The following is a 27,341-nucleotide window of genomic DNA, read 5'->3' on the forward strand; positions in this document are numbered from 1 at the left end:
ATGTTTATTTTTGAGAGAGAGAGAGCAAGCATGTGCGTGCAGGGGAGGGGCAGAGAGAGGGAGATAGAGGATCTGAGTGGGCTTCCATGCTGATAGCAGAGAGCCCATTGTGGGGCTCAAACTCACAAACCATGAGATCATGACGTGAGCTGAATTTGGATGCTTAACTGACTGAGCCACCCAGGCACCTCCCAGCTTTTTTTAAACTAGATTTGTTTTTGTGAAAAGAGTTGTCAGGACTGGACTGTAACAATATTTCTGGCTTTTTATATCTCTTAAACAGAACATATTTTTAACCAAAGATGGGACAATACAACTTGGAGATTTTGGAATCGCTAGAGTACTTAATAGGTAACATACTAATTTTAAACTTTGTTTTGATAAAATGTCCATGGTGGTGTATATGTTTTCATTTATAATATATTTTAGTATCTTAAGCTTCTCCAATAATTCTTTTTTTGTCGTAGTACTGTGGAACTGGCTCGAACTTGCATAGGGACCCCATACTACTTGTCACCTGAAATCTGTGAAAACAAACCTTACAATAATAAAAGGTATTTAAAATGATATTCATTACATGATATATTCCCTTTAAATCTTTCTCTTGTGCTGTATTTACTGACCTCAGGATATTATTGCAAAATCATTAATGCTTATAAAAATATATATGTAAGTATATATGTATATACATACACACACACACGCGTACACCCATTTTTTTTACTATACAATGAGGGGGGATTGCAAATAAGTTATTTCACTGTCTTTCTAAAGGAACTATAGAAAGTGTCACCTTATTGTTTAAGTTATAATTGGAAATAGAGTATTTACTTTGGTCTTTGTAATAACACTTCCTATTGAAATATCTAATAGTTAATATTTATTGAACAAATTATATGCCCGGCACTGGTTTGAATGCTTTCTATGTATTGACTCCTTTACTCTTCACAATAATCTAGTGAGTTGTAAGCATTAATTATTCCTCCTTTTCCTTGTAAGGAAGCCAAATGCAGAGAGAGAGGGAAAGCAACTTGCAAGTCCCAGGCATCTGGCTCCCAAGCCCAAATCCCTAATCATTGAGTTGTACTATGGCTAACAGATTGTAGAAGATGTGACTGGGATGAAGAATTCTGCTGCTGAATTCTATTTACCATTTATTTTCTTTCTAACTGAAATATACTAGCCAAGAAATATTGGTCTTAAATTTGAAAGCAGGGGTACTTGGGTGGCTCAGTCACTTAAGTGACTGACTTTGGCTCAGGACATGATTTCGTGGTTCATGAGTTTGAGCCTGGGTTCGGGCTCTGCACTGACAGAAATAGCATTAAAATCTAAAATTACTTAAGCTCAGGGCACGGCTCAGTTGGTTAAGCATCCAACTTCTGATTTTGGCTCAGGTCACGATGTCACAGTTCGTGAGTTCAGGTCCTGCTTTGAGTTACATGCTTGTTTGTGTGCATGCATGCTCTTTCTCTCTCAAAATAATAAGTAAATAAACTAAAAAAAACTTTGAAAGCACTCACAGAAGTTAAAAGGAAGAAAGCGATAGCTCCTTTTTTTGAGTGGGAAGGAAGCTATGTTTGAAACCTGAGCACTTGAGACTGAGAACATTAATGTATTTTTTAAATGAATTTAAATTACAATAATCAGTCTAGTTCATGGAAAGTATTATTTAGTGTATATTCTTAATGATACTAGCATTTTCTTTGAGCTAAAGTAATTTTTTTAAGTTTATGTATTTATTTTGAGAGAGAGGGAGTGAGGGAGGGGCAGAGAGTAGGGGAGAGAGAGAATCCCAAGCAGGCTCCTCTGCTCTCAGCATGGAGCCCAAAGCAGGGCTTGAACTCATGAACTGTGACATCATGACCTGAGCCAAAATGAGAAGCTGGATACTTAACCAGCTGACCCACGCATGTGCCCTGAACTGATTTTAGACTTTAATGCTATTTCTGTATCTTATGAATAAGTCAACTGTGAAAAATATCAGTCTTTATCTTTAAATTAGGAATGTATTTAATCCTTTGGTGAATTAAAAAAAAAATTTTTTTTAAACACTATTTATTTTTGAGAGACAGAGTGTGAGCGTGGGAATGGGAGAGAGAGAGACAGAGACACAGAATCTGAAGCAGGCTCCAGGCTCTGAGCACAGAGCACTGTCAGCACAGAGCCCGACACTGGGCTTGAACCCACCAACCATGAGATCATGACCCGAGCTGAAGTCAGAGGCTTAACCGACTGAGCCACCCGGGCGCCCTGAGAATTTTTTATTTTATTTATTTTTGAGACAGAGAGAGGCAGAGCATGAGCAGGGGAGGGGCAGAGAGAGAGGGAGACACAGAATCTGAAGTAGGCTCCAGGTTCTGAGCTGTTAGCACAGAGCGTGCCGCGGGGGCTTGAACTCATGGAGTGTGAGATCATGACCTGAGCTGAAGTCGGATGCTTAACCGACTGAGCCACCCAGGCGCCTGAGAATTTTTTATTTTAATGTTTATTTTTATTTTTGAGAGAGAGAGAGTGACCGAGTGTGAGCAGGGGAGGGGCAAGAGGGAGAATCTGAAGCAGGCTTCAGACTCCCAGCTGCAGCACAGAGCCCGACGCAGGCTCCAACTCAGGGAACCGTGAGATCATGACTTGAGCTGAAGTTGGACACGTAACCGACTAAGCCACCCAGGCACCCTGAGTATTTTCTATAAAACTAATTTTGTGGGGAAAATAGTTTAAAAATGTCATGGATGAGCATTGTCAGTATACTTTAAAATTCATATTTTTCTAAATATGTTTTAAAACATTTTTAAAATAGGATCATTAGTGTAATGGTTTTGATTATACATGTTACATGTACTAACATGTACAAGTTACTAAATGGCTTAATTACTATTCACATTTTTTTGCTAGTTGATTTTGAAACTAAATAAATTTTGGGGGTTACAGATTTATATTTGTAGCTTTTTGTGAGTTTAGTTAAAGGTAACTTTGGGATTTCAGTATTGGGTTTTCTTTTTTTCCAATAAGTTCAGCTTTCAGGAGTAGTGGTTTTTGTTTTTATTGACTACTAGGGGCAACTGTTGCTCTGAACTATGAGATTTTTATTTTTTCTTTTTAAAAATGGAAGGTAGCATTTATTTAATTATAAAAATATGTATAAAAGAGAGGAAGAAACTATAAAGGAGACATTATAACTAAGTCCTTAAGTTAAGATTAAATAAGTATATTTACCTTATATAATATTTCAGTTGGCTGTCCTATGTTTCAGATAAATTTGAGTAAATTAATATTTTCTTGTTTATCATGAAAACAGTATTTTGCTTTTATAAGATATAGATTTTTAATTTTATTATTTTTAAAAGATGTTTATTTTGAGAAAGAGCACACACGTGCATCTGGAGGTAGGGCAGGAGAGAGGGAGAAAGAGAATCCCGAGTAGGTCCTGTATTGTCAGCGTTATCCTGATGTGGGGTGGGGCCCGATCCCATGAACCTCGAAATCATGACTTGGGATGAAATCAAGAGTCGGATGCCAACTGAGCCTCCCAGGTGCCCCTTGTATTTTTTTAAATCATGGTATTTCATAAATAATTGAATAAAATAACTAGAATATTCATGAAATTTACTGATTTTGTTCTTTTAAATATTACATTTCTTTAATAAAACTTTAAAATAATTGCTTGGGCAACTGCTTCTTCTAATCTGGGATAGCTACTTTTATCATTTGGATATGGTTGAAATTTTGAGTTTTAAAGGATATATTTTATGGAACATATATTTTTGGAAAGCATTTTCATTTTGCTTTTGTTTCCTTTAAATAAAAAAAAAATTTAAACTCTGATACTTAGAGAAAATTTCTCATTTTTCCCTTTTCTAGTGACATTTGGGCTCTGGGGTGTGTCCTGTACGAAATGTGCACACTTAAACATGCAGTAAGTAGAAGTTTCTGAAATATTTTAAAAATTCTGTCCTGATGTACCTATAATATTTCTATATTTTAAAAATCATATGCCATCTTTCAGGGGGCCCACTTGTACTGGAAATTCTTCTCTGTCAGTTTTTAAATTTCTCATCTTTCAAGTGTAAATTTAAATAGATTTTCCTTTAACATATACATATATTACATATGTATGTTATATATTTATTATTATAATAGGTATATCATACTTTTTTACAGGAAATTATTCCTAATGAGAAAAACAAATTTGCTGTCTTTTTAATGTTATATTCATATATGAATTTGGTATTTTAGCTTATTTATTTCATCTTGGTGATTTCTCTCAAAACACCCAAATTATTTGAGTTTGGAATTGAAATTGAAGAACAATTTTTTACCATATTCATTGAGGGATTTTATCAATTCAAATGCTCTTTAATTAAAATTTTTATTTTTTAGACTTTGTTGAGATGGCACATAATACTCCCAAAAGGGGGAGTTTTTGTCTTAAATAAGTTGAGTTTTAGCCACTTTCCATTTCAAAATTTTGCTCTTTAAAAATGCTCCCCCATTAAACAGTAATGTATTTTCATTACAGAAAACTTAAGAAAATAGATAAAAATAGAAAGAAGTGAATGAATATCAAAAGCAGTTCCTCTAATTGGTAATAAGTACTCGTAATATTTTGTTGTTTCCTTCCAGGCTTTCTTCTACATTAATTTTTAAAAGGATTTTTTTCTCTCTGAAGTGTGATTATATTGTATAAGCAGTTTTATAGCCTTGTTTGTATTTCCTGATATTATTTGGGGGGTTTTTTGTTGTTGTGTTTTTTAATGATTGCACACTCTTCTACTGTATTGTCTTAGCTGTTATTTTTCTTTCTCAAGGTAAAAAAGCATAGGCTGCCAAAGTGATGTGGAATGGTAGTTATCAGATCTGTATTTGAAAGAATTGGTCAGTTTTTCTGACATAACAGTCATTTTAGGTCTAACTCAGTGCATTTTCTTTCATTTTTCATCTACATTGTTCTGTCACCGTTGCTTCTGTATTTTGGAGCTATTTACACTTAAGTAGACACATGAAGTTAAGTAATTCACTCACCTTTATGAAAAAAGCTTGTCAGTTAAGAGATAAATGAAAATTGATTGTAGGGAAGGAATAATTTATCATTCTGCATTTAGAATTCCTTCTTAGGTACATAGGTATTTCTAGATATTTCTAAATTTCTATTTGAATTGTACTCAAATTTTAATAACCTGAATATCATATTGTAATTGTCTAGGAGAATTCAACATTTAACAGAACGTTTTTATACTTGGTATAATTATCAATACCTAATTTATAGCAAGTTTTGTTTTGTTAACGTGTACGTTAAGAACATGTTACAGTGTGTAACTATTCTATACTATTTTAGCAGAGATATCAAAAGCTTAATTTTACTTTGAAAATGAAAATTAAATCTTTAGATTTTAAACTACCCTCTTTTTTTTTTTTTAATTTCAGTTAGAGTTTATAGTGTGTTTACTCTTTTTTTTTAATTTTTTGTTTTTAATGTTTATTATTGAGAGATAGAGCATGGGAGGAGCAGAGACAGGAGAAGACACAGAATCCGAAGCAGGCTCCAGGCTCTGAGCTGTCAGCACAGAGCCTGATGCGGGGCTTGAACTCACAAACCGTGAAATCATGACCTGAGCTGAAGTCAGATGCTTAACTGACTGAGCCACCCAGGCAACCCTGTTTACTCTTTTTTTTTAGTTTAGTTATTTATTTAGAGAGAGACAGAGACAGTGCAGATGGGGAAGGGCAGAGAGAGGGAGAGAGACAGTCCCAAGCATGCTGCCAGTACAGAACCTGATGTGGTGCCTGAACCCACAAAACTACCAGATCATGACCTGAGCCAAAACCAAGAGTCAGATGCTTAACTGACTGACCCACCCAGGGGCCCCTATTGTGTTTACTCTTAAGATATATACTATTCCCATTGATATGGCTTATATTCCTCTTTGGAATATTTGCCACATTGCTCCTTACATGGCTTTTGGAAGTATCACACAGTTCATAATAATGAGCAGTGTTTAAAAGGAAAGTAATTAGTATTTTTATTTATTGTATTTTTCTCAGATACTTGTCATTTCGTAGTTAATTTCCTTTCCCAGTTACTGCAACAAGACACAGATAGGCAGGTCTTAAATGAAGACTACAAGGTTCGTTTGTTTTTGTCTTTATTATTATTCTTATGTTTTTATAAAATCTTTAATACCTTTATTCCATCTTTCAGTGTGTTGAATAAGTAAAAATTAATCTTTTAACAAGTTATGATGTTTTATGAGGACTATTAGTCTCTTTTAAGTATGTTTATAAATAACCAAGTGAACTTTGTTCTGAATAACATATGCTAATATATACATATATGTACATATATATATTCTGATTAAAATATTTGTAATATAGTTCTGTTCTTTAGGAAAAGAACTATTTCTCATTGTTTATTCCTATTTTCAATTTATGTATGTTTCATACATGTTTATTTATTTTCTGGATTTTAGTTTGAAGCTGGCAGTATGAAAAACCTGGTACTGAAGATAATATCTGGATCTTTTCCACCTGTGTCTTTACATTATTCTTATGATCTCCGCAATTTACTCTCTCAGTTATTTAAAAGAAATCCTAGGGATAGACCATCAGTCAACTCCATATTGGAGAAAGGTTTTATAGCCAAACGCATTGAAAAGTTTCTCTCACCTCAGGTATGTGTTTTTTGTTTTTGTTTTTACTTTAAAATAGTAAGATTATGGTGCTTAATTAGGACATGGCCTATGTTTTGTGGAGAGCACAGCACAATTATGGAAGATCGAAGTAGCTTTTTCAAATTATCCTGGAGTCACCTTTCTTTCCATTTTCATACAGTTCTTCCCCTTTGTATTTGTTTTCTAGTTGTGAATCTGTGGTAGAGAAAACATTCCTCCTGTGTTCCTCTTACCAGTTAATTTTTACACTTCCAGTCACCAAATGTGTGGTTGTTTCTCCCACACCAAGCAATTCTGCAACATAGCTGGGTGTCCTGAAATTTAGTTCAGTCTGGTACTGTCTACCTGGAGATGTATATCATCATATCCCACAGATTAAGGGCTCAATTCCCCAAGACTGCCCTGCTTCTGAAGCCAATGGCAAGTTCACGTTGTCACCTGTGCTTTTGACTGACCAGCTATAAATCAGAGGTTCCCACAACCCCCTCCTCTGGTTTGGTTACTAGAGTGGTTCACAGAATTCAGAGAAATATTTACTTAAATTTACCAGTTTATTGTAAAGGAGTACTAACTATAAAGGATACAGATGAACAGCCAGGTGAAGGGATACATAGGGAAAGGTCTGAAAGTGTCCTGAGTGCAGGAGCTTCTCTTCAGTGAAACAGATGTGTCACCCTGCTGGCATAGTCACCAACACAGAAGCTATCTGAATCCTGTCGTTTAGATTTTTTATGGAGGCTTTATTATGTAGACACGATTGATTAAATCATTGCCCCTTAGTGTTTGATTCAACCTCTAGTCCCTTTCCTCCCCTGGAGAGGAGTAGGAATGAGAGTTCCAACACTCTAATCACGAGGCAGATTTCCCTGGCAATCAGCTTCCATTCTTAGGGGCTTTCTAGATGTCACCTCATTAACATAAATTCTGAAGTGTACTTGAAAGGGGCTTGTTAAGGGATATAGGAGTACTGATGCATAGGGGCACTTGTACCCCAATGTTTATAGTAGCACTCTCAACAATAGCCAAATTACGGAAAGAGCCTAAATGTCCATCAACTGATGAATGGATAAAGAAATTGTGGTTTATATACACAATGGAGTACTATGTGGCAATGAGAAAGAATGAAATATGGCCCTTGTAGCAACATGGACGGAACTGGAGAGTGTTATGCTAAGTGAAATAAGCCATACAGAGAAAGACAGATAATATATGTTTTCACTCTTATGTGGATCCTGAGAAACTTAACAGGAACCCATGGGGGAGGGGAAGGAAAAAGAAAGAAAAAAGAGAGGTTAGAGTGGGAGAGAGCCAAAGCATAAGAGATTCTTAAAAAATGAGAACAAACTGAGGGTTGATGGGGAGTGGGAGGGAGGGAAGGGTGGTGATGGGTATTGAGGAGGGCATCTTTTGGGATGAGCACTGGGTGTTGTATGGAAACCAATTTGACAATAAATTTCATACATTTAAAAAAAAAAAAGAAAGAAAGGGGCTTGTTAGTGGGAATGCAAGCTGGTACAGCCACTCTGGAAAACAGTATGGAGGTTCCTCAAAAAATAGACTAAAAATAGAACTACCCTTTCTCCTCATTGAAAACTTAGGATATTTTCTTGAAGTAATATGATCAGTGACATTTATATTTGTAAACCAGAAGCCTATGCTTCAGCAAAAAAAAAAAAAAAAAAAAAGGAAACTGTATTATATTAAACTCATGAGCCATTCAACGTTTAAGTTCTGTGAACATTCCATGTACTTTCACATTCGTGATGTTCTACCATGCTGTTTGCGCTGTAGGATCCTACATGCCTTGTTAACATAAAATCCCCAGTGTGGCATAAAATAAATGTCTCTTGTGTTTGTGGCACAGTGTGATGAGGAAAAAAAAAAAAAAAGAACTACCCTGTGACCTAGCAATTGCACTGCTAGGCATTTATCCAAGGTGTGCTGTTTTGAAGGGACACATGCACCCCCATGTTTATAGCAGCACTATCAACAATAGCCAAAGTATGGACAGAGCCCAAATGTCCATCGATGGATGAATGGATAAATAAGATGTGGTATATATATACAATGGAGCATTACTCGGCAATCAAAAAGAATGAAATCTTGCCATTTGCAACTACGTGGATGGAACTGGGGGGTATTATGCTAAGTGAAATTAGTCAGAGAAAGACAAAAATCATATGATTTCACTCGTATGAGGACTTCAAGAGACAAAATAGGTGAACATAAGGGAAGGGAAACAAAAATAATATAAAAATAGGGAGGGGGACAAAACAGAAGAGACTCATAAATATGGAGACCAAACTGAGGGCTACTGGAGAGGTTGTGGGAGGGGGGATGGGCTAAATGGGTAAGGGGCACTAAGGAATCTACTCCTGACATGATTGTTGCATTATATGCTAACTAATTTGGATTTAGTAAATTTAAAAAAATTTTTAAAAAATGCAGTACAATATTAAAAATAAAAGAAAGGGGCTTGTTAGGCATAACAAAAGACACCTTTATCCTTTTTGGATTTTGATACCTTTATTCTTAACCACTTAGGTACTTTAAGAGTTTTAGGAGCTGTGTGCCAGGAACTGGACACTGAATATTTATTTCTTAATATAAATCACCATATCACAAAATTATCCCTCTGTCTCAGGTTTCTGTTATTGTATTTTCCAATTATTTTATCATGGTACAATGTGCATAACATAAAATGCATCATTGAATGCCCTGTTTAGTGGTATTAAATAGACTTTCACTTTGATTTAGTGCCACCATTCATCTTCACAGCTCTTCACCTTGTAGAACGAACTCATTGCTCAATAACTCCTGTTCCCCTCTTCCACAACTCCTGGCAGCTGCCTGTCTACTCTCTGTCTTCTTGGGTTTCTAGCTGTAAACTTATTATTAAAAAAAAATTTAAATCCAGTATAGTTAACACACACAGTGTTATTATTAATTTTATGTGTATGATATAGTAATTCAATGATTCTGTACAATAGTGCTCATCAAGATGGGTGTACTCTTAATCACTTCACCTATTTCACCCACCCCCACCTACCTCCCTTCTGGTAACCGTCTCTAACTGTAAAATTATTAAACCTTTCTGTGCCTTACTTTACTGACCTGTAAACAATCGGATTACAAACATATCTGCATCATGAGGTGGTTATTTTAAAAAATCTTAATTTTTTTAAAGAATTAAAAAAATGATAATGTTTGTAAACTGCTTACTGTCTAGCATGTACTAAGTGCTCAATATATTCAATATAAAATATCAATATATTGTTTTATTATACTAATATAAATATATTAATATCAAGTTATATGATTATATTCTATTTAATAATTCTTGGAAACCGTTCTGTGGGCATTTGTATGTATAATAGATTGTGGACTCATGATTTTTTTCTCTATTACTCACATATAGATGCGTAATAAATACTTATTGAGTTGAACTAAAATTTTAATTTGATGGGATTTGTTAAATATTTATATCAAATCAATTAGCACAGGTTATTGATACAATTTCCTGAAACTGCAATTATTTTATATTAAGTATTCGTATGGCCTATGTTAATTTAAATGACCACTGTTAAACTCTTTTTTTTTAATGCTTATTTATTTGTTTGGGGGGGGGGGTGGATAACTGAGGGAGTGGCAGAGAGAATCCCAAGCAGGCTCCACACTTTCAGGGCAGAACCAGATGGTGGGGCTAGATGTCATGAACTGTGAGATGACCTGAGCTGAATTGAGTGAGATGCTTAACTGACTGAGCCACCCAGGTGCCTGTTAAAATCCTCTGTAAATCACATACCTAGCAAAGTCATAGTTTTATTACATTTTTTTAATTAAAAAAATTTTTAAGTGTTTATTTTAGAGAGAGAGAGAGTGTGTGTGTGCCTGAGAAAGGGAGGAGAAGAGAGAGAGGGAGACAGAGAATCTGAAGCAGGCCCTGCACTGTTAGCGCAAGGCCTGATGTGGGGCTTGAACCCATAAGTTGTGAGATCATGACCTGAGCAGAAGTCAGATGCTCAACCAGCTGAACCACCCAGGCACCCCTTATTGCCTTTTTTTTTTTAATAAGTTTATTTATTTATTTTGAGACAGAGCGAGAGAGGGGCAGAGAAAGAGGGAGAGAGAGAATCCCAAGCAGCCTCCACACTGTGAACACGAGGCTGATGGTGGGGCTCAGACTCACAAACCATGAGATTATGACCCCAGCCAAAACCAAGAGTCAGATGCTTAACCGACTGAGCCACCCAGGCACCCCTAGTTTTATTACTTTTATGTACTCATGAGATAACTATCCATATTCTCTGGCTTAATAGAACATCTGTGTGAACAAATAATTTTCAGAAAACAGGTATGGATTTAACTATTCCTACAAGGAGAATACATTAGTAATCAAGAAAGCCAGTTAAAATGTGTAGATTGAAGGTTACTTATATAGGATATAGCAAGAATCTCTGAAATGTAGGTGTCTTATAATACTCCTTTGTTATAAATAACATTTTCAAGGATGATTTATGATGCAATATACTATTGCTTTTTGCACCTACTTCATTGAATCTTGCTGCAGTTTCCCCCCACCCCCACCCCACCCCATCCCAAAACCAGTGGTTAGGACATGCAGTGTCAAGCACTAGAATTCAACTAGCCAGCAATGAAAGAAAATATTCAAGCCTGGTATGTCAAGATTTATAATATGGAAAAAAAAAAAGCAGATTATGATTATTAACAAGTAGAATATTGGATAGTATGTGTTTAGTATATGTATAGCTTCTTGTTGCTATTTAGATATCACTTAGATTTCATTTTTCATGAAAGCTCTTCTTTGATTCCTAAGGTCTCTTTTCTGCTATATATCACTAGTTCAGTATTCTAGTGAGAAAGTTTATAATACATGTTTTATGGCTTAAACTTTGAAACAATTTATGAGCTTTTTTATATGAACTACAATAATATTCTGTAGGGTTTTTTTTTTAATCTCTTCTTACTTCTCTATCTACCATCAGCCAAGGTTTAATAGGACTTAATTCTCAATCTTGCACACCCTGGAAGAAGCTTGACAAATCATGGTTAAACTCTACTTCATTAGGAGTATAGGTGCTGTCCAATAGTGCTTTCTGTGATGGGAGTATTTTATATATGCATTGTCCATTATTGTAGCCACCAGCCATATGTGGTTATTGAACAGTTAGGATGTGCCTAGTGTGACCAATGGGTTGAATTTTAAGTTGTATTTATTTAAATTGTTAATCTAAATAACTACATATGGGTGGCAACTATGTTGGATAGCACAGCATAGAGATTTCAGAATCTTCTCGGGTTGTATATGCCACATCTCTTAGTTCATATTGCATTCACACAAAAAAGTAAAACTCACATTCAAGCAGTGAAAGAAACTTGCCCGGTTTGGGGCAAGTTGGAGTTCGTAAGTCACCCATTTTTTTTCTACAAAAAAGGAAGGGACAAAATGCAAATGTTCAGAAGAGAATATATATTTACACAGTTGCTCTGAATTGCCTATGAACCAGACCTTCACTTAATTTAATTTATCTTTTGGTGAAGTGGTTCTCAAGGTTCAGCATACATAAAAAATCATTTGGAAGACATTGGTAGGTCCCATTGCTGTACTTTCTATTTTAGTGATTCTGAGGTGGGAGAGCCTGAGGATTTCCACTATTGAATACGTCCCCAGTGGTGCCATTTCTGCCAGTATGAGATTGAAAACTGCTATATGGGAATCCTTAATGGGACAGATGACCATCTCAGTCATGGTTTTTTTGCCTGTTGGAGCTTCTGTTCCACTGCTACTGTGGAACTGTTTTCTCCAGGAGGCCTCATTTCTCTTAAAGAGAAAATTCACTTGCTCTCCCCTACCCCACCCAGTAAGAAACAAAACAGACTGAAAATTGAGTTAAATCTTTGTTGACATCAACGTTTTGCACTTAAAGAGGGAAAAAAATTTAGTGAGAGAAAATGACTTCAGGAAACGTGATTTTTGGTTCTCAAAATATGCTTATGAATGCTAGGGAATAAAGTATTAGAGTATTTTAGTAATAGTAAAAAGAGATATATGTTGAATTATGTAAGAATTTTGTAAGAGTGGAAGGGAATTAGCATGAGATGAATTTGGTGAATGGGTTACTTAGGTTTAGTAAGTATAGTTTATCTGATAGCATATTTGTGACTGAAAAAGGGAGAAAATGTAATCTGATTAATGGATAGGTTTCTTGTTTTGGCAACTTAACATCTTTTCTAACTTTTTCTTTGTCCTCTTTCAATCTAAGCTTATAGCAGAAGAATTTTGTCTAAAAACATTTTCCAAGTTTGGAGTGCAGCCTATACCAGGTAAGTGAAATTAATGTGAATCCAAACAGGTATGTTTGCAGTAATTAATACACTGATGCTAATTAGTAATTCTCTCTAATTGTATTAGAGATATACGTAGGTATAATAAGTTGGGATAATTGTAGATAACTTTAATTCAGGGGAAATGCATCTTTAAATTATTTTTGAGAGACAATATATAACACTTTCTGATGAATTAATAACAAAATTTCCATTTCTTGTCTGCCTTATTTAATGAAATCTATCTTGAAATTGTCCTTCTTAGCTGCTGTTCTAAGATTGTTGTAGAATGCTGTAAAATGTCTTAGGTGTACATCTTTATGTAATATATTTTTCTTTGAGAAATACTTCATATTCTAAAATTTTTAAAAAGTAAGTTAATATGAAGTTGGGTACCTTACCAGCGATAATTTTCTTTTAATGTGGCCAACAGCAGCAGAATATTTATAAGAATATTTATAAGTGGGTATGGTTATGTACTATGTGTATGTATATTTGTATGCAAAGGACACTGTATTTCTTCTTCATAGAATGATACCGGAATGGATTTCTAAAGTCAGTGGAAGTTATGTAAGATTTGAAGAGTATATTGTTTTTCAAACATAATGCTTTGTGTGTCTCCATTTTGAGTTTGAGTCAGTTACTAGAAAAAAATACCCTATTATAAAACTGAGCCCATGGAAGCTGGAAGTGGGATGGCAGTGTGTTCTTAGGAAGGCCAGCAATATTTGCCTCTTCCTAAAGACACTTAGACTCATCTTCTCAGGGTGCAGAGACTGTCAGTCCCTGGGAAATCAATTCACTCTAAACGAAATTCACAAGAGACAGACAAACAGCAGAATCAGCATGTCTCTCCTGGAGCTCACGCCTCATGAGAAGTCACATCTTGATCAAAAAGCTTCATTGTCACAAAGACCAAAATATTCCATGTCAGCACATTCTTTCCATGTAGATAAGCCTACATAGGAATTAGAAAGTTAATTTGTTGTAAGAGCAGTTGGATGAATGAAATGTTTAATATCATGAGGCTCAAATAGGAGTTGTATTGCTGATGGGCCTGTAGATACTTTGTGGGCTCCAACTCCCCATATTAAGCTTTATCCTGCTGGTAGCCTTGTCACTGAGCCTGAAAAGTACCACCAAATCAGTGACATAATTCTCCCTCTTTTCTGGGTGTGAATGGGAACTATTCAATATTTTTCTCTTGGGAATCTCCATTTTTACACTTTTGTGACTTTATCTCCTTTTCCAGTATGTATGCCAGTATGTGTACTGGTATACATAGTATTTCTTTGGTTATGTTAATACATATAGCCAAGTTACAGTGTTGTGATGTTGTATATATGTGTTCTGATTTGATCTTACAGTTGAACTTTCAGAGGGAAATTGTTTCTTTCACTTTTCTTAGTTCCTAGTTAATGTCTCTGAGAGACATAAATAGTAGACTTTTCCTCTAAATTTCTTCAATTTAAATGTTTTTCTTGAATTTATTATTGTTCTAAGATTGACTTCACCTTGTCTACGTTTCAGTAGTAATTGAATTCATTATTGCTGTAGTACTTACCCTTTTTATATATCTCTTCTGATTATTTCTTTAAAAGTAGTCCATAAACCTTATTCTTGATACAGATTCCCCTCCAGAAAGTTTGACCATTTTATATTCCTACCATTAGTGTATAAAGGTACCCATTCCATTAGACCCTGAGCTATAATAATTGTTTTAAAGTCTTTGTTCTTCTGTAGGTCTGTATCGTTCAGATTATATAGATGAAGAAAGTGTTAATGTTGCTCAAAATGATGGTGTTAGTGTTTAATAGTTACTCTTAAAGTTTATGTGCTAATTTTGAAAGTAATTTCTAAAACAGTAAGTGTTCTTTTACAAACATTTTTAACAGCTTTGTTAATTATTCTATACCTTTCAATTACCTATTTACAGTATATAATTCAGTGTTTTTTTAGTATATTCACAGATTTATACAGTCATCACTCACAGTCAATTTTAGGGATATGCTTTTTTTTAATATGAAATTTTCAATATCTTAGAGATGTGTGGCCTTTTGATTTTTTTTTCCAAAAAGTGGCTTTAGAATCAAATAGTTTATAATGAAGGCATTGACATGTGCTAAGGCGTGAATAAGATGTTTAACGAAAAGTCTCAAATGTTGTCAATGATGGTAAAAATGAAAAAGTGCTATCTTGAAGAATTTTGAAAGTAAAGATTTGATATAAACAACTCTAGAAAAAACTCTTTGTATCTTTCCATGTAGCTAAAAGACCAGCTTCAGGACAAAGCTTGGCTTCTGTTGTGTCTGCTCAGAAAATTACAAAGCCTGCCGCTAAATACGGAGTACCTTTAACATATAAGAAATTTGGAGATAAAAAATTACATGAAAAGAAACCACTTCAAAAACACAAACAGGTATGATCATATTACAAACTGTGTTAGTAACAAATTAAATTTGATCTTTTTTTTTTATTGCAGCTTAATTCAGTTATCTTGATACTTATAGGATTGTTTTTGTTAAGTTACTAAAGAACATTGCTATTCCCTGCTTCATCAGTCTTCTAAAACCGGGAAGACTTACCAAAATCACAAGGAAACATGAAGTAGACATATTAAGTAGTTGGTGCAATAAAGAGAAAGTGATGTTATCTGTGAAATCACTTTTGAACAACCTGAGCAGAGCGTTTGTTTTTGTGCCTAAAACAAGTAAATGTAATACACTTGTTGAAAATGTGGGAAAAATTTGTATTCGAGAATTCATAATCAGATAAATAAATCAAAATCATAGAGCTGGAAGGAATGTTACTGTATAGTCTGCTTTGTAGTATTTAATTATATATATATTTTTTTTTTCTGGGGGAGAAAGCAAGAGAGAGCACATATGTGTCCTCCCACTCACGTGCTGCCCCCTCCCTTCCCCCCCACCCCGCCACGCGCATGGGAGAGAGGCAGAGGGAAAGGGAAAGAGAATCTTAAGCAGGCTCGATCTCATGACTGTAAGATCATGACCTGAACCAAAATCAAGAGTTGGCACTTAACCAACTGAGCCACCAGGCACCCCTACTTGGTAATATTTCATCTGAAAAAATTAAGGCCTATAGCATTTAGGTGACATGCCTAAGAACACAGTGTTAGTTGCAGGAATTTGTCATTTTTCTTCATGTCAATAGCTGCATGCTTTGGCATATGAAACCTGTTTTGTTTTGGACTACATATGCACCTGTATGCATACATACGTATATATGTGTTTAGGCACATGTGAACACATTGCTGTAAGATAAACTTCATGGTAGGAATCATCAGTCACTTTGGTTAAAATCTGTCATAAGGTAGTTCAAATGATTATTGTAAGTTAGTCTTCAAATAACTTGTGTAAGTCAGCATCCAGTCAGGAGAAAAAACACATAATAATTTTATCAAGGGAAGTTTAATATAAATAATCAGTAACTATTTTTAGGGAATGAACTTTAAGGGATAAAGAACTCTAAAGAATATAGGAGTAGCAGATCATAGGAAGCAGCCACTCTTCCTAGGGCTGAGACAGAGTACCCAAAGAAGGAATAGACTTTGGAAGATCTCCCCAGTCCCATCCTTAAGGCTGAGATTCAAATTTTATTGGTTGTGGTATGGCTGTAAACCACTGGATGGTGGAGTTCACTGATGTGCCATAGGCCGAGGCTGGCAAACATGAAACTGTCCACTGTAGAGCTGATGAAGCTCCTGGGAACCTGCCTAGAGTGCCAGTGAAATGTACTGGGGAGCTGCTTGAAGGATCATTGAATCTTCTGGGAAGCCTTTTGGAGTGTGGGTGGGAGTTGCTAGAGGTTGCTGAACTCTTTGGGTAGTAGGCTGGGGTGCCAGTTGGGTCACCAGCAGAATTTGGTGGGAAGCTGGCCTTGGGGTTGCTGCTAAAGTTCACAGGGAAGCTGGCAGGGGCACCAGCAGAACAATCCTGGCAGCTGCCCACAGGGTAAATGTCACTGTGTGTCCCACATGCAGCAGGAACAAGAAGAAAGGAAGCATGCTAATCAGGAATAGAGGCTGTTTTCTTCTGCATTGTCCTTCCAACATTGTCTGCTGCTGACAAAGCTTAACATCATGATAGCAAGCAGAGAAGACGTGTTTATATTGTCCAGTTTCTTCTCACAAGGAGGACAATGGAGGGCGAATTTGTGGCTGGGGGGCAATATAAGTGGCATACCAGTTTTTTCTTCTTCCTTCCCTCTTCCTTCCCTTCCTCCCTCCCTTCTGCCCTTCAGTATAACATTTATCTAGGCCTAATGGACCATTTCCATCATATCTTTTATTCCTCTTCTATAATCACCAGAAGCCCTGGACTCCAGACTTTTCCCTCTGGTCATAACCTAATCTGACCCCCACCCTCTGCATACCTCCCTAAACTCTTCCAGAAAGCCCTCTTGTTGCACATTATCAGCAAAATCCCTGTGTTCTACACTTCTTCACCTTTTTTGCTCTAAAACCTGGCTTGTCCCTGCACACACTATTGTACAACTTTCTTACATAGTGACTATTTTCTCTCTAATCCCTTAATACCGCTGGGTCTAGAACTAGGATGAGGGAGGTGTTTTCCTTGCTTCTCACTGCAAGAGTCTCCCCTGCTCCCTAACTACCCCCCAAAGGTTTCTGAGGCTTTTCCTGCCAGACTATACACCTGTTAACCTTCTATGTTAGGTTCATCTGTAGACCCTCATTTTTTGAAAAGTTTTAACACTTGACTCCCTGTCACTCTTCCCAACACTGTCTTAATTCTTGGTGATTTCAGTATTCAAAACAATGATCCTTCCAATAGTACACAGTCTTTTATTTGTTCTCTTTCAGTGATTTTGTCCACCACCCTTAGAACTCTCACCTGTAGTCATACCATCACGTTTATCATTGTTGATAATAGCAACTCTTCCATAGTCTCAATTATAAGCATCCCATGACTTACCATTACTTCCTGTCTTTCCAGCTTATTCCTCAAGGACTCTACCTCCACAACTTCTTTCTCCTATTTGGATATATGGGTTTTACTAGTTGGTTTTTTTTCAGTGTCCCTCTCTTCATTTTTATTTTCTTGTTTTGGCTTAAAATCCATATTCTTTCATTATAATTTACAAAGCCTCACCTCTCTTGCCCTTGTCTTTCACTATTACAAATTACCTAGCAAAAACTAACTTTGTGAAATCCAACTCTCCATCTCTTTTGTGCCTGAACTCGGGCAGTGGAATGTGGTTGGAGAAAGCATACAACTATTCTGACTGGTCTCACTTTAGACTTATAACTAATAATGTCAAGTGAGCACCTTCTGGCCATCCTATTCTATTTCCTCAGTCTAATTACTCTCCCACTTTCTAGATGGTTATTTCTTACCTTCTTGTTTTCCACTTCAAGCAAATGACCTTGCTTCCTCTTTTACTGAGAAAATAGAAGCAACTGGAAGAAAATTTTCCCATGCTCTCACTACCACTACTTGCAGTCAGTCATATTTGTTTATAAATATCTGCTTTTCATCCTGTTTGAGTGATCTGTCTCTGGTATGATCTGAGTCAAACCTTCCTTTTTTTTTAATATATGAAATTTATTGTCAAATTGGTTTCCATACAACACCCAGTGCTCCTCCCAAAAGGTGCCTGTCACCCACCCTATCCTCCCTCCCACCCCCCATCAAAACCTTCCATTTTTTTAAGGTTTTTATTTAAATTCCAGTTAGTTAACATGCATATTAGTTTCAGGTGTACAATATAGTGATTCAACACTTCCATACAACACCCAGTGTTCATCACAGCAAGTATACTCCTTAATCCCCATTACCTATTTAACTCATCCCTCCACCCACCTCCTCTTAGTAACCATCAGTTCTCTAAAAGTGAAGAGTCTGTTTCTAAAATAAAAGAGAGAGAATCTGTTAGTTTGTCTCTCTTTCCCTTTGCTCATTTGTTTTGTTTCTTAAATTCATCCTTGCCATTTGTATACTATTTTTTATTATTTCTTTGCCTACTAAAGAACTCATACTCTTTTCTGCATCATATTTTTCCTATTACTGAATCATTTCTGTTAGCAATCAAATATGTTGTGTCTTCCTTCTTTAAAGCAACAACAACAACAACAACAACAAAAACCCCCAGACCCTTTCCTTATCTCTCATATCTCTTCCAGCTTCTTCCCTATATCTCTGCTTCCTTTAACAGCATAACTTTTCCAGAACATTGTTTATGCTGTCTCCAGTTCTTCTCTTCTCATTTTGTCTTGAACCCATCCACTCAGGGCTTTGTCATGCTGTTATAAAACCGCTCTTGGCAAGGACATTGGTGAGCTTTGTATTATTAAGTCTAGGGGTCAGTTCTCTTCTTCCTCGGCCTCAGATTTTGACTCACTTGATTACCCCCTCCTTCTTTAAATATTTCTTCACTTGAGTTCAAAGTATTGCACTTTTCTGATTCCCCTCCTACCTGATTGACTGCTTTTCTCAGCCTCCTTGGTAAGTTCCTCCTCATGTTTCTGACCTCTCTACATGCTGAAATGCTTAAATACTCAGTCCTTGGGTATCTTTCCTCTTGTGCCATGCTCACTTTCTAATTGACAGCATCTGAAAACTGACACCCAGATTTTTATCTGCAGCCAATACTTCTTTCCTGAACTTGAGACTTACATCTGTCTTATCATCTTTAATTGAATTTCTAATAGGCATCTCAAAATTCACATGTGTAAAACTGAACTGCTGATTGCACATCCTCCACACATCCCTTCTGAATTTAGTAAATGCTAACTTCATCCTTCCATTTGTTCTCATCAAAGACTTCTGGAGTTATCGTTGACTACCCTTCCAACATCACGTTCTGTTGACTCTGCCTTCAAAATATATGCAGTGGTCTTGACTATTCCTCATTATTTCTGTCACCAAATTAGTCCTAGCCACCCTCACCTTTCACCTTGGTTATAATGTTTTGGCTGATCTCACACCTTCCAAAATTACTTCAGTCTGTTCTCACTTGAGCAGCCTAATACTTCTTTTACCATGAAGGTCAGATCATTGCACTTTACTGCTTGAAACTTTGCATTGGCTTTTCATTTTACTCAATAAAAGCCAGAGTCCTTATAGTGGTCTGCAGAGCCCTCTGATGCCCTTATTACCTCTCCAAGCCTTGTTTTCTACTCTCCCATTTGCTACCTACCTACCCCCAACCCCAGCCTGCATTCTAATTAACTTTGTTGCCTTCAAACATTTCAAGCACTTATTTGAAAATGTGTTTTTTACTTCCTATTCTCCTTTCCTAAAGGACTGTCCCTAAAGAAGACTGCGCAGTTTTCTCCTTAACTTCCTTCAGATTTGTATTCAGAACTCAATTTATGAATAGAGCTTTCATCCTTGATCACTCTATGTCATTTAACTGTCCCTCAACCCTACCCCCACAGTTTTATCTACTTTATTGTGCTTTATTTTTCTTCACATTATAACTATCTAATGCACTGTGTATTTCTTGTTTATCGCTAGTCTTTTTTATTTCAGTGTAAGCTCCGTGAAAGCAGGAGCTTGCTTGTTGTTATGTTCACTGGTTCCTGGCAAATGATTCTTGGCAAGGAGTAGGCACTCAATAAATACTTACTGCATAAGTGAATAGATTAATGAATAGGAACTTAGATTTTGTCAAGTCAGTCAAATGTTAATTCTTTAAAAGAATGAATAACAACAAAAAATTGTAGTAAAACTATTTACAAAAGCCTTTTTGTTACTGTTTTTAGCAACTTGATAAATACTAAAAAAATAAAACGTAGAGACGAAAACAATGGTCAACTTTCTTGAGAACACTGGAGTGTGTCTTTATTCCATGAGGTGAAGACTGGAAAAAAAAAGTTTTAATAACTGTTTTCTTTAGTTATATAAATAGTCTGCTAAGATTATTATCAATAATAGCACTAAGGATACTAACGATTAATATAATTCCTTTACCTGTCCTACCCAAGACCCAAGAATTCAAATCTAAGCATCATTAGACCCAGGCTTATTGACATAAAAAAAACAAAATATATTCATGTAGCAAACAGTGGCAAAGTACTGCCCTACCAAATAAATGTTATATTCACGTTTGTGTATTGAACACTTTCCAGAACCTGCATTCAATCCACCAATGTCAATAATGCTCCAAAATTGCAAGTCTGATCTAAATTGGACGTGGCATTAGTTAATGACTAGTATGTACTTTTTTCTTTCTTTTCGTTATTCATTACATATCCCTTCTTCTTTTTAAATGTTCTTTTTTCTTTGACTCTCTTTCCTGTGTAGGTACATGTGATATCGATACTGTATTATTATGTGAGCACTTGGAGAATACAAAGTAAAGACTATATTTCTTTTGCCCTCACATGTTACAGTTTAACTAGAGTCGTAGGCCTGAGAAAAGGCAAAAGGAGCAATTTGTATGGTAACGGTTCACATTGTTAGCTTGTAGGTTAAAGAATGTAATATTGGCATTATTTCCTGGAACACTACTATGCTGGCAGTGTGAATTGATGTTTATAGTTCTCGATTGTTCTAAGGGACTTAGGGAACACTAGGATAAATTTTTTTCCAGAGGCTTTTCTTGTTTCTTCCCCAGTTGTCCCTTTTACCCTCTAAAAAACAGGAAACAGGACAGTAACTCCTTTAGTACCTCATATGTATCTTCTTAATGCTGTTTTATTAGACTGTCATCTCTCTGAAGTTAGGGGCTGTGTTTTACATTTTGCACAAAGTGAGTGTTTAATAAGACTTTTTAAAAAATCAGTGAATAAATGAGTAAATGAAATGAATTCCAGCTTAGGCTGTGTGCCACCATTGCCGTCTTGCTGAGGGCCACTCTGTTGCAACAGCCACAGTCTCCTATGCCAGCCCTTGAGGCCTCCTGTACCTGGGTCTGGGCCCTGGTTCCCAGCTGCACTGTCATGGGCCACTGTCCAGTCAGTTCACTGCTACTCCCCTGAGTCACATGAGACAAATGAGGAGTTTGATGCCCACTGGATAACATACTTCAACAAGCCAGATACTGATGCTTGCGAATTGAGTAAAGGGATGAACATGCTTGTGGGCTGTGACCTGGTTCCAGGACCCAAAATCATTGATGCCACTTTGCAGGCATTCAGACAGCTAAAGGATTTTGCTAGTGCATATCACACCCTAGAGGTTAGGACAAAGCAGAACCTCATAAGGAAATCTACTTCTGTGTCATCCAGGAACTTAGACCAGCTTTAAATGAACTGGAAATCTGCATTCCAGAGGAGCTGGGCCTTGACAAAGTGTAAAACCCATGGATGGCTTCTCAAGGATTTATTCATAATGCTGCCTGATTATAGAAAATACTGGTAATAACATATTACTTTATTTGAACAAGTTTTCCTCTATTGAGTACCAAACGATGTCATGGTAACTAGAACTTTAATAAAAGGGAAATGAGTTTGTACTGAAAAGGAAAAAAAAAATGAATTTCAAATCAGGAAAGTAATATTCTTTAATATTTTAACAGTACTTAATAGGGTTAAAGGCCAGATAACAAGTCTGCTTTTAGGTACAAATAAGGCCAGTGTTGTTGAGTTTTTATTTTCAGTGCTTAAAGGTGACTACTTCAGTGTGAGGTCATGAAGAGAAAGCTTTAGAGCATTGAAATCAGTTTGTTGTTTGTTTGTTTGTTTATTTATTTATTTATTTATTTATTTATTTATTAACGTTTATTTATTTTTGAGACCGAGAGAGACAGAGCATGAACGGGGGGAGGGTCAGAGAGAGGGAGACACAGAATCTGAAACAGGCTCCAGGCTCTGAGCTCTCAGCACAGAGCCCGATGCGGGGCTTGGACTCATGGACCACGAGATCACGACCGGAGCCGAAGTCGGACGCTTAACTGACTGAGCCACCCAGGTTCCTCAAAATCAATTTTTTTATATACATGTGTAATTCTTGAGATGGAAACTTCATTTCTGTTACAGTTTTTGGTTCTTCAAAGTAATTTAAGTAGTATAACTTTGATTTGCAGGTTTTTTTCCCTACAAAGTATGTATTCTAATAAATGTGCTGTAGTCTTTTAGAATAGTTTTGAGAGTTAAGGAAAGTAACATTCCCATTGTCCCAACACTGCATTTAATTTAAATTAATTTTGTGGTGGGCCCCTCCACATTTGTATTCAAATATACGTTGCCTGTATTTTTCATGTGTATCTGATAGTTTATAGATAACTTGTTATGTTTTAATTTAATATTATATATACTTAATGTAAATGTTTATTATTACCATCAGTGGTTGTATTATAATTCACTGATACGAAGTCAGTCAGATTGATTACATTCTTATAAACATCTCCTTTGTTTTGATTTAATGAGATATAATTGACATATAATACTATATTGGTGTCAGGTATACCATAGACTGATTTGACATTTGTGTACATTGTGAAATGGTTACCATAATAAGTCAGTCTGTCACCTTACTAAGTTCATGCAGTGTTTATTGACTGTATTCCCCCTGTTCACATTACCAACCCATGATTTAATTATTTTATAACTGGAAGTTTGTACTTCTTAATTCTCTTCACCTAGTTTGTCCCCTACCACCCCCCCCCCCCCCACCTTCCCTTCTGGTAACCATCAGCTTGTTCTCTCTAGCTATGAATCTGAGTTTTGTTTTTTGTTTTAGATTCCACATATAAGTAAAACCATGCAGTATTTGTCTTTCTCTGACTTTTTAACTTAGCATCATACCCTCTAGGTCCATCTGTGTTGTCATATATGGTAAGATTTTATTCCTTTTTTATGGCTGAGTAGTATGCCATTGTATATATACACCACCTCTTCTTTATCCATTCATTTACTCATGGACACTTGGGTCATTTCCATATCTTCACCATTGTAAATAATGCTGCAGTGAACATAGAAGTACATATATTGTTTCCAATTAATGTTTTCATTTCTTTTGGATAGATACCTACTAGTAGAATTACTGGGATTATATGGTAGCTCTAGTTCTGTTTTTTTGAGGAACCTCCATTCTGTTTTCTGTAGTGGCTGCACAAATTTACATTTCCACCAGTAGTGCTCTGAGAGTTGGTTCCCTTTTTTCCACATCCTTGTCAACACTTGTTATTTCTTGTCTTTTCGATACTGTCCTTTCTGACTAGTGTGAAGTGATAGCTCATTGTGGTTTTGATTTGTATTTCCCTGATGATAGTGATGTTAAGCATCTTTTCATGTGCCTATTTGATGAGTTTCTTTAATGTCATGTGTAGTTTTTTTTCTCATTTTCTTTTGTGCATTTACTATAAGCTCTTGCATTGTGGTATTGTGAGATTCACATTATATCATCTTGACATGTATGAGAGCTTAGGTTGATAGCAACTTAAATTTGAACACCTTCCAAAACTCTACATTTTTCTTTCCCCTCCACATGTTATATTTTTAAGTCACTCTTATGTTTTTCTTATTTTATGTATCCCTTAACTAATTATTGTAGTTAATTTTACTTTTTTCTTTCAAGCTTTTTAGTATCTTTATAAGTGATTAATCCTATCTTTGCCATTTCTAGTGAGATTTTTACTTTTGATGTCTTCATGTTATTAATTATTGCCATTTCAGTTGAAAGAAATCCCTTTATTAAAACACGGGGACAGGACCCATGGCCAGAAAGAACTGCTCTGGGGTTATAAGGAGTGACTGGTTATATACTGTGGAGTTGGGGAGGAAAAGCCAAAAGGGAGGTTTCCAAAACGAATTTCATATGCTAAAGAAGACTCTTAAGATATTGGAGGCCTAGCTATTGTCAAGCTAAGGTTGTTTTTCCCTCTAGCAAAACATTAACATTAAGACTGTAGAGAGTTCCTAGAGGAATGTTTTACTCTCTCTGCCTCAAGTTTTTGCCATTGGGCAGTAAATTTAATTTTATCTACATTTTCTTTTCCATTTTGCCACATCAGCACCAGTACACTTGGGGGTGTTTTGGGGCAGCTGGAGTTGAAATAGGTATCAGCTGGGAGGTCCCATAATACCGTGCACCAGGGGTGCCCTAGTAAGCTGTCTGAAGCCAGAGTGATCTGGGCCTGGAGTGTTCCAGGGTGCTTTGCACACCTATGTCACCTTGACACAAAAGCTGGAGCTATAGTAAGTACTGACCAAGGGTGTCGTGTTCACGGCCTGGTGGCTGCGTTGATGTGGGTTAGAGGTCCAGGGTCCACTCAGGCGGCAGGCCAGCTTACTAAAGTGGAGGGGGAGTGTAAACTGTGTTGCTCACTAGCCCCTCTGTCTTGGCCCAGAAAGGATACGAGCAGCTCTCCTGCCCTTGGTAGAGTTTTAGGGCTGGCTCTTTTATGTGCTAGTTACTCTTCTGAAGCCCCAAGCCTCTGGGGGATGGTGTGGAATAGGGACCCAGGGCATGCTGAGGCAAGTAGGCAAGTGTGGCTTTTTGTCTGTACTCCAGGGCAGACCGATTTGCTCCTAGCTCCTCAGTACTATCCGTCCCCACTGTAGTTCTCAGCATTGGGGTGGGGATTCCCTGTTTTTGTTTTTGTTTTTTTACCATGTCTTTGTCTCTTTTGCTGTTCTGTCTTTTGCCGTGCAGAAGCTGTTCAGTCAGCCCTCAGTTCTTCAGGAGGAATTGCTCCATAATAGGTATACATTTGGTGCGTTCATGGAGGAGGTGAAAGCTTCATAATGAGAAGTTTATAAGAAAAACCATAAACACTTAATGATATTGTCTATCATTTGCAGTTGTAAAAATTTAAACTAATAATGTATTAAGTTATTACTACCCAACAAATTTTGGGAATATTTTCGTAGAAACTTTCTTTGCTCCAGTTCCTGGAATAATGTTATTTTTTTTTTTAAGATTCTGTTATTGTGCCACCAGAGGGAGCTCTATGAATATGTTTTAGTGTTTTGGTTCAGATTTTTTTTTTTTTTTAAATTTTTTTTTTTTTAACGTTTATTTATTTTTGAGACAGAGCATGAATGGGGGAGGGTCAGAGAGAGAGGGAGACACAGAATCTGAAACAGGCTCCAGGCTCTGAGCTGTCAGCACAGAGCCTGATGCAGGCTCGAACTCACGGTCCGCGAGATCATGACCTGAGCCGAAGTTGGACGCTTAACCGACTGAGCCACCCAGGCGCCCCTGGTTCATATTTTTAAAAAGAAACACAGAACAAAACATTTGTCTTAATATGGATGTTTTATGTTACCATATTTTTCTCTTCTGTATAGATACAGTTGAAAATACCTGTGTGACAAAGAAACAGCTTGATATATATATTTTTAAGTTTACTTATTTATTTTGAATGAGAGCAGGGGAGGGGCAGAGAGAGAGGGAGAGAGAGAATCCCAAGCAGGCTCTGCTAGCACAGAACCTGAATCGGGGTTCAAATTCACAAACTGTGAGATCATGACCTGAGCTGAAACTTAACCGACTGAGCCACCTAGGACCCCAGCTTGATACTTTTATTTCACAAATATTTGAGTATCTTGTATATGTGGTAATGGAGCATTAAAAGATGAATATAATCGGTGTCTTCATTTAACTTACCTAAGAGTATGTAGGTGTGTTAATTAAACATTCTCTTCTTACTGCTCACTATTGGGTAATCTGTTTAAAAGCTGTTTGTTTATAGTGACATCTGTGTTACTTGTGTTAATACATTTAATGTTTTGTTGTTGTTGTTTTCTTTTTTAATTTTGAGAGAGAGAGAGAGAGAGAGAGAGAGAGAGAGAGAGAGAGAGAGACCATGAGCGGGGGAGGGGCAGAGAGAGAGGGAGAGAGTGAATCCCAAGCAGATTTCACTCTCAGCAGAGAGCCTGACGCAGGGCTGTATCTCACCACCATAAGATCATGATCTGAACTGAAATCAAGAGTCAGATGCTTACCCGGCTAATCCACCCAGGTGTCCCCTTTGTTAATATTTTTAAATTGTTTGGTGTTGTGGTTCACAGATGTTGAAACCAGTGCTAGACCTGATAGATTGAGTTAACCTGTGTAACCTTTCAAAATATATAATGCAGAGCTCTATGTCCAGAAATTATGATTCTGCAACTCTTAGGGTTATGTATATTTTTAAAATAGCTTTACTGAGATTTATTTCACATACTGTACAATCCATACATTTAAAGTTTAGAATTGAATAGTTTTAGTGAGATCAGAGTTGTGCAGCTATCACCACAATCAGTTTTAGAACATTTTCATCATCAAAAAAATTCTTTTCCCATTAGCTTTTGCTGCCCATTCTTCCCCTTAACCCCATTGCCCTAGGCAACCACTAATCTACTTCTGTCTCTGTAGATTTTCTTATTCTGGAAATTTCATGTAAATGAAATCATAT

General features: G+C 36.4%; 1 protein-coding gene across 10 annotated transcripts in view; it reads left to right on the forward strand.

Moving 5' to 3' along the window:
* The window catches only part of NEK1 (NIMA related kinase 1), a 221,569-nt gene that overhangs the window by 38,539 nt on the left and 155,689 nt on the right, over nucleotides 1-27,341 (forward strand). For all 10 annotated transcript variants that reach the window (XR_008296043.1, XR_008296041.1, XM_053216724.1 and 7 more), the window contains 6 exons: nucleotides 284-351; nucleotides 468-554; nucleotides 3,862-3,916; nucleotides 6,468-6,668; nucleotides 12,953-13,013; nucleotides 15,281-15,432. Coding sequence is in view for 8 of the 10 variants with exons in the window: in XM_053216724.1 (XP_053072699.1) it covers nucleotides 284-351; nucleotides 468-554; nucleotides 3,862-3,916; nucleotides 6,468-6,668; nucleotides 12,953-13,013; nucleotides 15,281-15,432 (624 nt within the window). In the remaining 2 variants the exon portion in view is untranslated. The remainder of the gene's footprint in view (nucleotides 1-283; nucleotides 352-467; nucleotides 555-3,861; nucleotides 3,917-6,467; nucleotides 6,669-12,952; nucleotides 13,014-15,280; nucleotides 15,433-27,341) is intronic.

Source organism: Acinonyx jubatus, chromosome B1 (assembly GCF_027475565.1).
Source record: "Acinonyx jubatus isolate Ajub_Pintada_27869175 chromosome B1, VMU_Ajub_asm_v1.0, whole genome shotgun sequence".
In the NCBI taxonomy this organism is placed as follows: domain Eukaryota; kingdom Metazoa; phylum Chordata; class Mammalia; order Carnivora; family Felidae; genus Acinonyx; species Acinonyx jubatus.